Source organism: Triturus cristatus, chromosome 9 (genome assembly GCF_964204655.1).
Source record: "Triturus cristatus chromosome 9, aTriCri1.1, whole genome shotgun sequence".
Classification (NCBI taxonomy): Eukaryota; Metazoa; Chordata; class Amphibia; order Caudata; family Salamandridae; genus Triturus; species Triturus cristatus.
This window is the reverse complement of record NC_140592.1, coordinates 672,221,815-672,238,583: the sequence shown is the minus strand read 5'-3', so window position 1 is coordinate 672,238,583 and position 16,769 is coordinate 672,221,815. Positions and strand designations below refer to the sequence as shown.

The 16,769-nt window shown below is 43.2% G+C and overlaps 1 protein-coding gene across 2 annotated transcripts in view; it reads left to right on the top strand.

Moving 5' to 3' along the window:
- The first annotated feature begins 4,365 nt into the window (after window positions 1-4,365).
- Window positions 4,366-16,769, top strand: part of PACS1 (phosphofurin acidic cluster sorting protein 1) — a 1,493,664-nt gene continuing 1,481,260 nt past the window's right edge. The window contains exon 1 of one of the 2 annotated variants that reach the window (XM_085625739.1): window positions 4,366-4,771. In XM_085625739.1, coding sequence (XP_085481865.1) covers window positions 4,611-4,771 — 161 coding nt within the window. In that variant the 5' untranslated portion in view covers window positions 4,366-4,610. The remainder of the gene's footprint in view (window positions 4,772-16,769) is intronic. The other variant, XM_085625738.1, reaches the window with a different exon arrangement.

Genomic DNA, 16,769 nt, shown 5'->3' with positions numbered 1-16,769 from the left:
TCGCAAACGACCCCGCCAGAAGCTCCAGACAATTGATATGGAGAGATAATTCCTCCGAAGACCACCGGCCTCCCGTGGACATTGGACCGCAACGGGCTCCCCATCCCCACCGACTGGCGTCGGATTCGATCACCACCTCCGGGGACACTCCGAACAGGGCTCTGCCATTCCAGGACTCCATGTGTTCCAACCACCACAACATCTCCCACCTCGCCTCCTCTGAAAGAGGAATCTGATCTGAGTATCGGAGGCCTTTCTGGAGATGTCGGATTTTGAGTCGCTGAAGTGCGCGATAATAGAGGGGACCCGGGAAGATGGCCTGAATTGAAGAAGCAAACAGACCGACAATCCGAGCTAGAGACCTCAATGACACAAGCTGTTTGTGTAAAATCAATTTCAACTTCCGTTTGATCATCCTGATCTTCTGAAGAGGCAAGAACAGTTGGCAAGAGAGGGAATTGATCAGAAAACCCAGAAATTCTATCGACTGCGAAGGGCGGAACATAGACTTCTGAGGATTCACTAGAAAACCGAGCGACTGTAAAAGATCCATTGCCCAATCCAAATGGAGCATTAACAGACGTGGACAGTGAGCCATGATAAGAATGCCGTCCAGATAAATTATCAGACGAACTCCCCGAGATCGTAGAGACTCTACCACAGGCCTCAGAAGTTTCGTGAAGCACCAGGGTGCTGACGAGAGGCCGAACGGGAGAACCTTGAACTCGTACCAGACACCCTGCCATTGGAATTGGAAAAACCGGCGATGAGGACCGTAAATGGGAATCGACAAATACGCATCCTTCAGATCTAGACGAACCATCCAGTCCCCTTCCTGAAGAAGATCCCTCAAAAGATGGATGCCCTCCATCTTGAAGTGGCGATAGACAATCCAGCCGTTGAACTCTTTCAGGTTGAGAACCAACCTGGAACCGCCTCCTTTTTTCTGAACGAGAAAGACGTGGCTGGAAAAACCCTGTGGGTGAGGGAAAGACCGGACAACCGCCCCTTTTCTCAGAAGGGAGTCTATTTCTGTGGAAATAATCGCCTGATCCTGAAGGGAAAAAACCAAGGGAGAAGGAGGGAAAGGTTGACTTGGGCAACTGAAAAACTCTATTCTGAAACCCTTGACCGTCTCCAACACCCATGCATCGCTGGAGATCAACCGCCAATTTGGAAGAAAAAACGGAATTCTGCCCCCCAACATGACCTCCGAAGCGGAATTCAACCTCACCCTAAGCGGAGGAATCGTGGTGTCCTCCTTGATTACCGCCGGCACGTCCCTTCCGGAATTGGTGTCGACCTCTACGGGAAGGGTAGAAGGAAGGCCTGTTGTTGGAGTAGTTGGGGTCCTGACCTCCTCCACGGTGGGACTGGAAACCACGCTGGTTAGACTGGTTATAACCTCGGCCGGACGATCGTCATCTATATCGTCCGGCCCTTCCAAAAACCGGGCGAAAAGCCCGTCTAATAGAAGCTTGAGCCTTATCAAGACCACTAAAAGTGGCCACAAATTTAGTGAGTTCTTTAAGGAAAGACTGGCCAAACAATAATCCCTGTGCCAAAGGACCAGATTCAGATGTAGAGAGTTCAGCTAATTTTGGGTCCAACTTCAGTAATATAGAACATCTGTGTTCAGAAGACATAGCACAATTGGCGTTACCCAATTGACAAACAGCTCTTTGAGCCCAACCAATCAGGTCATCAGGGTCAATGGCAGAGGAAGACTCCTTGGCCCGATAACCTAAATCCAAAATTTTGGTGAGAGGTCCCAGTAAATCCAAAAGTTTATCCTGACAAGAGCGCCATGCTCTATCAATGCCCCTTTTAGGGTCCTTGGCATATTTTTTAGGATATGTCACCATAGTGGGATCCACCTCAGGAGTGTCCGCTAATTTATCTGCCAAATCAGGTCGTGGACACTCTGAACGAAGACGGGTACGCACATCCTTGTCAAAAGGTTGACGAATGTGTGACTGGACGTACTCCGCCACCTCCTGAGACGGGAGCCAAGAAGAAGAATTGGGATGTATGATGTCTGATGGCTCAAACGTAAGAACTTGGGGATGCGACGGCGCATCAACAAAATGCTCCTTCCGAGCCTTTTTACGAGGACGAGGAGAAGATACCCCATGGTCCGAGGAAGAAGAGGGAGAGGTACCGTCATCATCTGTTTGATGAACTGGAGGGGAGGAAAGCTCCTTGGGAGGTTGACCATAAGAATGTTCTGAAGAAAGGGCCTTAGCCAGCTTTACAAAATCTGACCTGTGTGGCTTAGACAGTTTGGAAGATTTAGAGGACCTGGAGGACTGAAATGATTTCGAAGATTTAGAGGACGTAGGCAGCCAACCCTGCTGCTTTGCATATTGAGATAAATGACGCTTCAATGGTGTAATAGTGCGAACCAGCGCTTTATTCACAGAAGTTTGTACACCCAAGTCAAGAGCCTCTACCAAATCCTGCTCCATAGAGCCAGAGGCGTCCTCATCCTCATAATCATAATTGTAATCATCTTCCTCAAAATATTCAGCCATGGCAGAACCTGGCGTAAATAAAGCCCACAAGAGGAAGGAAGAACAACAGGAAATCTGGTATGCCAAAGCACAATAAAGGGGGAGCGGCAAAACCCCCAAAGGCAAGACTAAACAGAAACAGGCCAAAAAATAACCTGAAATATTTAAATATTTAAATGTGGAGGGAGGGCTTGCCAATATTAAAGCTACTCTAGGCAATGCCTATGCAAAATTATACAGCCCAACTGATTCAATATACAGTAGGACGTCAACAGGGGCAAGAGAAACCAGGCTGTGGGCATGAGCAAAAGAAGCGCTGCTCTCGCGCTGAATTCCTGAGGAAACAGTGATTACCAAACAGGAAAATGGCCACCGCGCATGCGTGGTAACGACCGCCTGAATTTCAAGAAAGGAAAGACCTACGCAACACGCGCGTAGTCTTTCTGCCCCGTTTCACTCCCGCTCCACTAAAAATGAGGCGCGGGCGCACAGCGCCCGAACCGGGGAGGCAGATACGCGCTCCCTGCAGCGGTGCGACACCGGCAACAAAACGAGGGAAAACAACATCAGTAAAGATAACCGCAATACGCGCACAGCGCTAAAGAAAGCAAGCAATGCAACACTAAGCAATAGAACAATAAAACACAGTCGCTATAATACAACAGACAAATATCGTAAAAGAGAAAGAGAAATGCACTTAACTGGCTGCGGAGCAGCAAAGAAAGAGGATGTGGTATTCTCTTGCTGACTCTTTATACGAACATACTCTATGGTTATTACATAGTACCCAGTGGGTTCATGGGTATTGTAGTTTTTAGTTTTATTTATTGTAATATGATTGGCTGCTGAGCAAATTTCTAGTAAAGAAATGAGAAGCATAATCGGAGCCTCCGGTCCTGACATAGAATTGTGTGTAACCCTCTCAACATACCTTGCAGGCAGAGTTGCCACATCTACCAGTTTTTACGGGTGTGGACAGTTTTTTTTCCTGTGGAGGCCATAAAAAAAGAGGGGGGGCTTAAGTTTACGTTATGCTACTGACTCTATTGCATGCCTCCTTGTAAACAGCTGAAGAAGTTGTTTGTTCCTTCACCATAACGTCTGTGTCACTGGGGATGGTACAGTACTGAACGAACAACATAATATGAAATTCTAGGCAATAGCTGTATGTGTACGATAGCTTGAACAGTGTTAGATGTACAGATGACTCTGGAATATTGTTTTCTACTGTGTTTTGTCTTGGGGCACAGTTTTGTGAGATGGTGAAGTTGTGCAGGGACAAAGAATTACGTAAAATTACCACTCTGAAAATGAGAAACCAAGTCATATAAAGGCTTCTTTAAAAAAAAAAAAAAATACAGAACAACCACATAGGATTGACTTTTCTTGACAATTTGTTACAGCGCTTAATTTGTTCGGGACAATTTGAAGATGGCCGCCTCAGAAGAAATACAAGACACTGCCGTTTACCATGCATCAGTACTCCGAAGTGTCTCCCTTACAGTTATGATTAGCACGTCCCAGTTTCAAACACAGACCCATTTCGATGGCTTACGTCATTTCAATAAGATGAAAGTCCGCATTACAGAGGTTCACTAAAACGATGAAAATACCCTTTTAATGTTTTCTCCGTGAGGCTAGTTGGTCAGGCAAACTAATCGTCTGGCCTCATGATCTGAATAGAAATAATGTATAGACCTATTGCCTGACCACAAGATGGCAGTCTCCAGAACACATGCGCAATACAGAAGTCAGGCGGCCACCACCGTCGACTGTCAAGTTTGTAACAGCCTAGAAGGCGTTCCCGACACTGCTCTGGACCACTCTTGCAGGCAGTGGGGGCGTGGTCGACGCACCCGCAGTCGGAGTTGTTGAGCGTGAAGCTGCTACAGCTGCAGTGACAGGGGGAAGAGTGGAACGTAGCTATATCTCTGTAAGAGGCGCGAGCCTTGGAACTCCAGGGACACGGAGCAAACGGCCTTGCGGCTTGTTCCATCGTTGCAAGCTGCATCTGAGTTGACAGATTGCGCGGGGATAGTGTGAGGAGCGCGAGCCGCCCCCCCATCGGTTGAGTCTGTGACTTAGAGGGTCGCCCCCATGGCAGACCGCGGTGGGGGCTCAGGGGCCCCAGTCTCTTCCGGCGGGGCCGCCGCTGCACCATCTCCACGGCAGCCTCCCGTGCCTTTGGGCCGCCCTGTGCAGATGAACCTGTATGCAACCTGGGAGGTGGACCGAAGCTCTCCCAGCTGTGTGCCCAGGTAAGGGGGTGAAAGGGATTGTGACAGATGGGGACATTATTTGTGTCCAGGTGAGCTGCAGAGGATGCTTGCTGTATCACAGTATGTGAGGGCGGGGGAAGAATCATTGGGCAGTGCACCCAAGCCCAGTGGGACTGAGCAATCCGTATGCCCTGATGGGGGCTGTGACCAATAAGGGGGTCAACATATGGCCTGAGTGTATAGTAATTAGAAGCTGAGTCGCATATAAATGCAAAGTGTACACAGCTGGAGGTCCAAATGTTGAGAAGGAAGTATTACGGTTAGGTCAATTGACAGAATATATGCTTATGGGTTTAAAAAGTTCAATTTGTGCAAGAACAATACTCGAATGGTGGTCAGAGCACATCACAAGGTTTATTGGCATTTCGTATTAAATGAATACATGTTTGGGAGTTACCCATGAGCAGGTTACAATTGCAGTTACAAAATAGAGTGGCAGGGTTCAACAGAAGTTTCACGAAATAACATATATCAGATTAACCCATGTACCGTTTCTGTAATACGCATTTCAAGAGCTAGATTTTTCCCACATTAACCATGGGAAATATTGGGCAGCATTGTGCTCATCGCTCTGAAGAAGCATTTTGCACCAATGATGCAATGTAAAATTATTTGTATTGTAGGCTGTGAATCGGCTTTTTGACCAACAAATACACGTGCATGACCTGCCCAGTTCATTACTTTTCATTAAAAACGTCAATTGTTTACTTCGTCGGTTACTTAATATATGTGAAACTCAGAATGAAAACATTGTAATACCATCGACGAGGCAAATGGCAGTGGAACATAAATGGCAAGAAAATCATTCAAATAAACATAAAGGGGTTTCAGATAGGAACGGTTTATTTTTGTGATGTATTGCTGTGTTCGTGCTGCATTCTTTTTGGGTGATCTTAAAAAGGGGTGCTGTATGACACTGCTCATCATTTTATTCACACCTTTCTTATTGCACTGCTCACTTTATGTTCAGATTTTAATGCATACCTCCAGGGATTTTTAATTGATTTAACTTGCACCGTTATTCCTTTTGTGATAAGGTAAACGGAGCTTTGATTCTCTACATGACTGCCCCCAAATAAAATCGTTGACTTACCTGCACGTGTCCCAGATGAAGTAGCATACAAAGTAGTTTGAGTTTTTTTATTGAAGTATGCTGGTTAGCCATTCCTGGCCACGAAGCAGTATTTTCACGCATCGAAGCGTCTTCCAGAACAATTTGCCCCTCTCATAATGAGAAGATGCTCATTCTGAATCTGGTAACAATGTATTATTTTTTCCACCATAGAATTTGTTACAATATTTTATCTGAATCTGCCCGGGCGTCTTGCTTTAAACAAGAGGGTTCTTAGAATCCCGAGATTGTACACAATGTCACTGGTTCTTGGGAGGGCTGACCGTAGTGTGTGTGTGGCCATTATCCAGATACAAAGCTTTTTACATACTCCTGCTTATATCGCCTCTCTCTCTCTTTGTTTTTCACCCCGGTGAAAGGACTGAGGTGATGCATGTGAAACATCATTGCTTTTCTTACCTGTTGTTGTTTGTAGACCTTGCCATATTGACTGTTTTTTCTCTCATTTGATAGCAGTCTTGAAGTATAGTGGGGACCTGCAATCATCTCAGTGGCCCCCGTGCTGGAGGGCAGGGCTGGTTGGACTGACAACAGTCAGTAGCGTTGAAGATTGTCAATGTGTCATATGGTTAGTCCTCGCCCTAGTAATGTGTCCCACAGGACGCTGCTCTATTCTCATACTTTATTTCTTTAGTCTCTAATACTGCCAGACCACTCTACAAGTGCCCCCGGTTTTCAGGAAAGATGGACACCAGATTCCTGGCTGTTTCTGGTTCTGTCAGTTTCTGGGTGAGGCCCTTTTTAGGTCATCTGCTCCTCGAGTTAAAAACAGAAAATACCAAAATACATTGTTGCAAACGACTTTTTCTTGTGGATCATGCTTGGAATTTGTTGGCGTTTAACTGTTTCATTTATGTTGCAACAGTTCAATGTTTGGGTATTGAGAAGAACACTCACTTTGTTTCGTTTTGTGCATGATGTACAATAGCATGCTTTTCTTCTGGGACATTCTTGATACATTCTTATTTATTAAATAATGTCAGTTAATCGGATTTAGCAAAAAGACTGTGCTTGTTCATAACGCTTATTTTAATCATAAGGCTGACATTAAAACTCGGTTAAATCAATCTTTCCTTTTTTTGCATAACTGAACCATGCCTGCCTTTGTTTTCAAGACCCAGTATGGATCTGTAGGTACATGAGCGTTTCTCACTACCATACATTTGTTTTGCTTCTTTGTCAACAGTACAGTCTGATTTATTTAATATTGTAATATTTTATGTATGTCTTTCTTTAAGTGCATAAGCAAACTTTCCAGCATTTTGTGTTGTAAAGTTTGTAGGGTATTCGTATCATTAGTGTGGCTCCTAATTTCTCTCCGGTTCTGTTGGCTAAGAATCTATAGCCTGCCGTGTACTTTTTGTATAGTCTCATCTTGGTCAGCAGTGTTGTCTCTAGAGGTCAGAAAGGTGCTCCAGTCATGTTGCTGTGGATTTGATGCTTCAATTGTGATTCTTAAGATTATAAGGTTCAGGATAACATTTCATGCCCATCTAATGTTAAAACTAAACGGAAAAGGTCACCCTTGTGATGTCCCTCGCGTTGCCATGCCCACTACACCTCCTGTTTCCTTGACCTAGATGGTGTTGGGTAATTTTCAAGGCACACACAGTGGACATTAAAGACACATCCATATTGGTATATACTCTCCATGTGTTTTACCTTACAGGTACTTTACCACCTATGTGTTAGTTCACAGTGGTTGCCATGGCACCTTTGTAATATTTTGTGTTAAACTGTTGTGTTGATGGTGCTAACTGGTCTGTTTCTAACCCATTATAAAGGTAACACTTTATTTATCTTTCTGCCTTAAGGCCAATCATTCTGTTTGCCATGATGGGGTTACTCGATTTCCCATTGGAAAGTCGTTCTCTCTTTGTGGTTGATGCCTTATTATTATTATTATTATTATTAATAATTTTTTTGATCAGTAGAAAACCCTTTCCTCTGTGCAATCTGTATTCACTCCTTCAACCCTTATTGGATTGGATGCTCAGATACTGTGGGTAGGTTTATGAAGTGCGATCTACTCCATGGAAATAGCTAACCCCTGTATCTGGTCGGCTATACCACCACAGTACTTGACTATCTTCGCTGAGATAGCCATGATGTTATAGGAAATAATGGTTGGACGGAAGAGTGCATACAGCATATACTTCTACTGTACCACTATGCTTAGAGGCCTGAGACTCACACTACAACAGTGCTACTCTTTCTCTTCTCTTACCTGTGAGAATGCTCTCGAGTACATCAAACATATTTTCAGTCTTATCACAAATACGACCAGAGCCTTGCGCTTCTCGCCGGAGCAGTGAGCGCTCGGACAAGAGCCATAAGCCTCTTAATAGTGGCCAGTTGCCCTGTGGCCTACTCCACCATTCGATATCCAGAACTGCTCCTTAGATTTAAGAAAAGATGAGACTGATGCAGAACTACAAATACTACTTTGCAGTTCCTTAAGGATTTCGCAGTTTTTTCACTTTTCTATATTGTAGTATGAATTTCCAGCAGCACATCATAGTCAGACTTCAGAAGTGCAGCTCCCAAACTTCATCTTTTTCACCTTTTTAAGGAGCTTCTTCTCAAAGTGATTGGCAACTGCTACTGTTGGTTTTCTGGACCATCTGGTATTGGAAAGACACTGGTGCGGCATACTTGCTCATTTAGTTTCTCGGGTTGCTCTAGTTCTTTGTATCAGGGGTTCATAAAAAGTCCCTTTCTTAGCTTGTCATCAAGAAGGCGCAGGGTGCCGTGATGACGGGACCCATGCTTATAGCTACTGGTCCCGTTTCATCTTAGTTAAGCATACGAAGTAGGACCAGGAACATTAATGACATCTTCCCATCCACAGGTGGCAACTCCCAACTGATTGCCCCTCTACCCTGTGGAACACTTCCTACCCTCCCCAACCTTTCTGCAACCTTTTGTTTTTCTCCAGATGTTTTATGAAGCGTAAACATCAAATCCTCCTTTTTCTGTGGCTGTGATATCTGTTAATGTTTACAAAACGCCACCTTGGTGTCCCTTGCCCAGTGCCAAGGGCGTGCAGTAACAGATGCGCTGTTTCTCATGCTCCTATATTTGCTTGGTAGAGACCATGAACCTGATGCAGGATATCTATAAGCTGCTGAGATATCACTGTTTCTCATCTGTTCTTTCTGGCCTAGATAGCATTCGTAAGCAAAGCCTGAATCCAGGCTTTAGGGTAACCAGGATCTTCTGATGTGTTTTATTACAAACTATCCTGATATGGCTTTATCGTTAATATGTCTTAATTGCAGATTATATCATTGGAGCTCTTCTTGAGCAACAAAGAAGATGAGATGTAACTTATCTCTTGGCCTGCGTAAATCATCAAAAGTGGAAAATAAGCCTTTTTTCTGTGGTAATAGACTACTGTGGAAAGTGCTGCTACTGTATCAGTTTTCTGTGTTTTCCTTTACAGTCACATTGACAGCAGGAGAATGCAAGCAATGAAAGGTTGAGCTGCCAACTCGTTTTCTGGTGTCTGGTCAGCGCATTTCCAATTAGAAACTGTTGTGGTTGCAAGCCCCCTCATTATGACATTGTGTAACGAATATTTAAAGTAGATTTGTCACTGGCCCATGGGCTTTAAAAATAAATCCCAATTTGTGTGCTGCGCTGTTCTGTGTCTGACGCCAGTTTACCGCCCACCCACAGTCATTAAAATAATCTCTTCCTAGATTAGCTATCATCATAAGCAATATGGTTGTTTCCCGGCGTTTTTATCTGTGCAGTAAGGTTATTACTGTTTCGCAAGACATGCATTTGAATGGCTGAGCAGTGCAAAAGGTTTTTAAATTCTGTTTAAAATGGTGAGATTTTGGAGTGTGACCTGAAAAGCGTGGGGTACAGACACCATGACAGTTTTTAGCGTTGCAGAAGATTTGTGCAATAGTGAATGTTCAGTTGTGAAAGAAATTCAACGTGTGCACAATGATACATTCAGAGAGTGGGAAGGGCTGCATTCCGAGTGGGAAATTCCACAACACTGTGCAGAAAGTATGCTTGTGTGCGGAATTAGGGGCTGGTGGTCTTGTGTACATTTAAAATCTCTGGGTGCATCATGTCGATATGGCGTGCGTTTACAGGCCTGTTTAGTGTTCCGGCCATGGAAGGGTGCGGTCTCTACAGGAATTTGTGTTTCTCATTCTCTGGATAGGATTACATAAATATTATGCTGTGCACAACATTCCAGCTCTGAATACATTTTTGCAGATACACCAGGTTGCTCTTGTTATTGTAATGCCTCTGTTAATTTTGGCAACAAATAGATGGTGACGTAGATGCAGCACCTAATTCTTGTGAATCTCTGCTACTTTCAGAATGATGAGCCTTATTTGGCCAGGGGTAATTTCTGCTGAAAACAAGGGCTGTGTAACTTCTTTTCATCCTCAGAAGCAAAGATGTTGGTAGTAGTCAGCTAGGGCTCTTAATGCAGAATAAATATTTGTGCTGCATCTTAGTCAAGACCTAATTTATTTAGATGTTATTTCATACCAAAAAGGAGAATTGTATAGTATAAATGCTGTCTCTCACCCTATAAGTAGGTTTAACCTCCCTTTTCTTGTGCTTTTCATACACTTTCCTTTCGTGACTCCTCTGGTTAGTCGTTAATCCATTGTGTCTGTTCTCCTTTCTTGTGTACTGGGGTCTCTGTCCATAAATGTCACTTCAGTTGTAACCTGTCCAGTAATTGAGTACATTTTGTGTTACACAGAATTAGATCCCACTATTTCAGTTGCATCATGTCTCCCTTAGGCTAGCTGACCCTGTGTTTGGAGTAAAGCTCTGTGACAAGAATGTGTTTCTTTCCCACACAAAAAGAAGCTGCTTGACCACTGTTCTCCAGTTACTGAAAGAAATATCGTGGATGCTCCATGCTTTGTCTGTTGGATGCGGCGGTTTGTGTGGCCTAGTTGCACTGCATTTAGAAAGGTAGAAAACTGCACCCACCATAAGAGATTACTTTGACACAGTCTATGTAATTCCCCACTAGTATGAGAACATGCCTATTTTTGGTGCCCTCATATCTTGACAACAGTGGGGGCAACGATCACAGGCTGAACTGCTGCTTCACTGTGGTATACCCATTTCAATCAAATGTGTTTCCCAAAATAACAAATTAATAATACTCCGTATAATCAAGAGTTTGGACGTGCCAGCAACCTATTCGCCTCTAATTTTCACATCCGTTAAACTGAGTGTGAGTCACAGTGTAATATGCCCCTTGTCAGTATTTTTTATGGACTGTTTTGACAGTGCAGCTGTCGCCAGACAATCATGTGAGCATCACTGGAGATGGGCTTAGGCTCCACCCACATGTTGGGAGCCAGAGGTACATGCTTTCATTGGGCAGAAGTTGTATGCTTCCACCAAAAAAGCGCTTGCCCTCCACAAAGCTGTGATCATTTTGTTTAACCAGCTGCCTGAGCTTAAACTTTCTGGGGCACATACATGACATTGTATAGCGATTAAAGTGTCTTGTATAACTAGATCATTTGTGGTGTTATTCTCTGGTTGCAGCACAGATGGGAGGAGGGCAGTCATTAGCCTACATGGTTGTTTAGGTCTGGCTTGATAGTGTAACTGTCACCTGACCTTTTAAACTATACCAATATTATTCTACAGTTCCTTGCTTCCACACAAGTACTTATCCATTCTCATGTTATTTACATGTAATGCTTCATATTACCATACAGCATTCCTTTAAAGTCAATTGGCATTGCCAATGCTTATTTCAGTATCAGTTCCAGTGCAGATTTATTGGTGCAGTGATAATAATATTCAGACTCCATTTCTTGTACTGCCCCAACTTCCAATGTTGGCCATTCCACCATTTTCAGAAATTGGGCTAAGCTTTTTGGTGTGCTGCCTAGCCATTAGAGAGCGCTTCTCATCTTGCGTCAATATCTGTTTAAAACATTCATTTCCTTCCACCAAAGCTATCCTTCTTAATGCAGAAAACTAGGAATGCTCACCAGTAAGAACTAACTTTGGTCTTATTGCTAATGGTCCTCGAAAACGTGATTGCAGATGGATACCAGTCTTCTGTCAGTAGGGTAAAATCGGCATCTGAAGCTTTCTCCAGCCCTTCTCATGTTTATTTTATCCCTCCTTTGCAGTGTTCAGGAGGGGATGCAGAGTAAAAATGTTAATTATTCAAAGTCACTGGGTGCAAAAATGTACTGAATTATTACGAACAATCAATACCTTGTTCTCTTACAGTGAGAAATGTTCTTCAATGTTAATCTTTAATGCATTAATCTCCTACTGTATGGAAATATTTGTACCATAAACATGGTCATTTTATTACGGTTTACAGAGATCGAAGGACTATTGCTATTTTTTTAATTATGAAACGTTGGTTTCTGAGCTGCAGAGGCAGCCGATCATGCAACCCCATTTGTGGTCCAACACTCTGCGCTCCCCACGTCAGGCGGATCAAACCTCTCATGTTCTTTCAACAAGTGACCACTAGGACTTCTTGGCTGAGCTCTCACCATCTTGGCACATGCATTCCCTCAGTCATCTAACCCAGACAGCCTTCAGTATTCTGTCAACTGCACACATGGAACCAACTTGGATAGACATGCTCCATCAAACTAAGGGCTCCTACACTAAAACTATCTGTTCCTTGGTACACTTCTTAGAAAAACCTCTAATCTTGAATGCATAATGAACCCACAAACTACTGCCTCATCTGCATTGACAATGGAGCATATGTCTGTTGGCCATTAAATAACATCAGATGCACGTCTGCTTCACTAACTACGTGAAATGTTTGAAAGCATCTACCTATGAAGGTGACACCCTTCTAGGTTACAGGCAGCTATATAGACAAGATTATATAAAAGTGAGGGTTGGAAAAGATTGACCCAACATTTCTAAAACTCTTGGGAATTCTTCCGGATTGTGGTCCTTACCATAATTTTTAGGTTTCTACTGAAAAGGCAGCATTTGCTATCTTTTGTCGCAGATCTATCTTCTGCAATAAAATATACTTAGTGTGGTCTTTGGGTCATCCTCTAGCTCCTGTTTGCCTTCCTTATTTAAAAGTTTTCTCCGAGCTTTGGTGTCTCCCTAATGCTAGGAAACTAACCAAATCCTTCCTTGATTTGAAAAAAAATTCTGTTTTAAATAGCACAATGAAGGGTAGTCATATGCATGAAATAATCAGTGTTTGAACATAGGTGATCATATTTTGGAAATTGCCTACATTCTTGCTAGCTGGATGTAATCTTGAGCCAGTAAATGCTATAGATGCGTGGCCCACACTTTCACAGGGATTGTCGACAAATTTGTTCCTACCACATTAGGGCGGACTCTTTGGAGACATGGCGGAAGCAAGTGTTTGGGTAACACGTATAATGCAGACTGGAGCCTGTGATTTAGCAAAGTACTATCGCCTGAATAATTTATTGTTCAGTCAATTGGACAACACTTGACAAACCTAGGTAACATTAACTGATGGTATTAAGTAACTACAGAATGGAATAGTGACAGCGAGCCTTATTAAGTAAAGCAGTAGAGGCTTAGAGTTCACATGCGCTGGCCATGCTACAGTATGAACCTCTTACATTTAGGTATTATCGATTACATAAATCTACCAACTTGTAGTAATTACTGTGTTGGACAGAAATAATAAATGTTCCTGTCTATGATTACCTTTAATCAGAGTGATTCTGGCTTTTAATATACTGCTGCAATCTAGGGAACAAGATGTTAATTTCTACTATGTTATAATGGCTTTTTGCTTCTGCATTGTTTAATAAATTGGCTTAGATTGCTCTCCACATTTGAGGGCTTGTCTTGCTCCAGTAGAGGTACATGTATGAATGGTCTCACGAAACAGATGGAAGCAAATTTAATTTTCTTGCTTAGTGATGCCATTATCAGCTTTCGTTTCTGTCCTTGTATGCTTTATGAGCACGTTTCAAAGTTCTGCTGCTAGCAAATGGTCTTTGTTTCTAGTAAAGGGCCATGCTTCAGTTAGCACTGAGTGAAACCTCTGGAAAGAGCCATATCCGTGGCAGGAGGTTAATGGACTTTTTGGTCCCATTGGTTTATTCCCTTTGAGAGCCGAGGGGGCAGGGATCTCAACAGCATGTTAAATAGATCTTCTTCATTGGCGTGCTAAGAAGGCCTTTTGCAACCAGAAGGATGGAACGTAGAAAGAAGTAGGCTCTTTGAGATCTGTTTCAACTCGCTTATGCTTTTCTTTCCTAAAAGGTTTTGCTAGTCTTGGCATTCCGTTGTTCTAGGAAGGTGCCCTTCTCACTTGAGCAGCTGATGTGTAGTAATCAGGGAACCAACAATAGTTCAGGTCGGTGTTGGACTTGGCCCACTTATTTAAGTAGTACTAAGCAAATGTGCAGTTCATTAGCTCTGCAACTTTTTTGAAAGGCATTAGTTTGTTTTGTATGTTTGTAGTGTGCAGTTAGTACAAGTTTTTCAAACTCTGCATACAGCTGTATTCCTTTAAAAATTATTTTTCAATGTAAAAAATGAAATCCATATTATTTCCTTGCACACTGGCAAGTAGTCCTAAAAGTGTACTCGTATAACAAACAAAAAACATTTTTATAGATCCTGCCTTCTGGAGCAATGGCCTTGTCTTCTTTCACACTCCTATTAACCTTGACCAACATCCCATGTAATTTGGCTTTATAATAAGGTCTTGCTTTCTCTTGAAGCTGAGGCCATGTCGACTGAATATGTAGGCTTAAATTGCTACAAATTTGCACGTTATCCTTATAGCTTGGGCTCCTGTGTGATCTCTCTCTAAATACCCAAGCACTCGAAGAGGTATCAAGCTCTGACGAATCCCAATTTCACAAGCAGGTGAAACACTTGTAGGGAGTTAAGAAAATGTTATGCCTTTTCAGACCAAAAACAAAGGAAATTCATCTTTTCCCAACCTAGTAGGTGCTATGAAGCCTATTAAAAGTGTTATGAAATTAAAAGTGTTATGAAGCCTCTTACATGTGAAACTGCACTCTGGAGCATGGCCCTCCCCAGACCCTTGGCCACTGATTAAAGAGTTTACTGTTTGTAGCAGATGATTCAATCCTCTAAATTAATATTGAGAATATGTGTCGACCCTGTGCGCTCTGTAGGGTGCAGGACATGTAGAGCTTGCATCTGTGCTTAACATGAAAGGATTGAAATACATACCTGCCACGATGCACTCTTTTTGGGTCGAGCCTAGAGACCGCGCGCATGCTCTGCGAGGCTTGATGTATTCAGTTTGTGTAGTGTGGCCACACCCACCAGTTTTAATTGGTTCCTTCTTGTGCTTTTCCAACTGCCTTTCTTCTGTGTGGTTATTGGTGCTATTTGTCCATCCTTTAGGTGTGTCCTGCTACATGGGTCTTGTCGCTTCAGGGCATTTTATACTTGTGGCACACTCCTTTTGTTTTTTGGCCGGAACACTAGCGCTCGTGTTTTGAGTCGCCCTGTGTTTAAGTCAGCGGTTGCATAGAGCTCTTGAAGAGAGAGGTTTCCATAGAGCGCTGCCAAGCGCAGGTAGCATTTCAGACCTTCCCACTAGTTTTAACATTTGCTCCATATTCACAGACTTAACTGTACTGTGGTCGTAGACACGCGGTAAAACTACATTTCCAGTCAAGCTGTTTCTCAGCGTGTGTAGTACAGCCATTTGTAATGGGACTCTGGGTCTCGGAAGAGAACGTGTGCTTCCTGTCCATGGCTGGGGGCCCAGACTACTGAGCCCTCCCCCCCCCCCCCCCCCAAAGGTGAGTGAGACTTAAACATCTATGTTCCCGCTGGGATGAAGAGAGTACCCCTTCCCAGAGGAGATTACTCTCATCGCCCATGAATACTCCCATTGATCTTTGTTTCGGTGCAATAGCTCAGGTTAATGCGCCTGCTGCCATGAGTGTGAAGTAGACAGATAGTTTGTGTGTGTATGTTGCAAGTGTTAGGTGCGACCCTGGATGGTCCTCTGGAGCTGGAATAAAGGCTGCCCTTCTCTCCGGCTGCCACTCCAATATCACGCACCTCACAAAATATGACTTTCAAGTTTTCACTATGCGTTCTTGTGAAATTTGCATGTCTCATGTGTAACACTTTGAGGGACACTTGGTCGCAAGCAGCTGAAAAAGAAAATGGTTCTAAAAATAAAACAAGAATTAAACGGTATGCTCTGCACCAAGGATCTTCAGTGCTTAACATTGTGAGCAAAACAAGTACCAGAACTCACAGGAAGAAAAATGATTAGATTAACTACTCACACTTACTTTAGGATTATCTGGATTCACCAAAGTTGCCCCAGTTTAGGTCGCAGCCTACTTTACACTTTGGGACTTAGTTCATAGCCAAGGTGAAAACCTCACTCCGTGTCATACTGTCACTTTCCAGGACTAGGCTTGTGCATGACAACGTAATGAATTCTTGGTATTGTAGTCTGTGTCAGTGGACCTAATTAAACTAACACCTGATATTCGTTATTTAAGTGTGAGATGTACAGGTCTATAGAAACCGTGTCTGTACTGACATGGCGTAGAGTAGCCACCGTAGTTGTATGACTTACATTTAAAAAAAGTTTGGAGCATACATTTCAACATTAGTGGGATCAAATACGGTGGCACATTGCTGTGTGCACACACCTTCCTCTGTTGACAGGTATAACATGGGCAGTAGCAAGCCAAGTGTCGGAGCAGTAGCGTATAGTGAGGGCCTCAGAATCAAAATTGAAGATATTATCAGCTCTTAAGTAAATATTGCACACGTCCGCTGCATAAATAAATATCGGGCGGCTTATATTTCACTTTATCTCCCGTACCCTTCCCACCCCACATC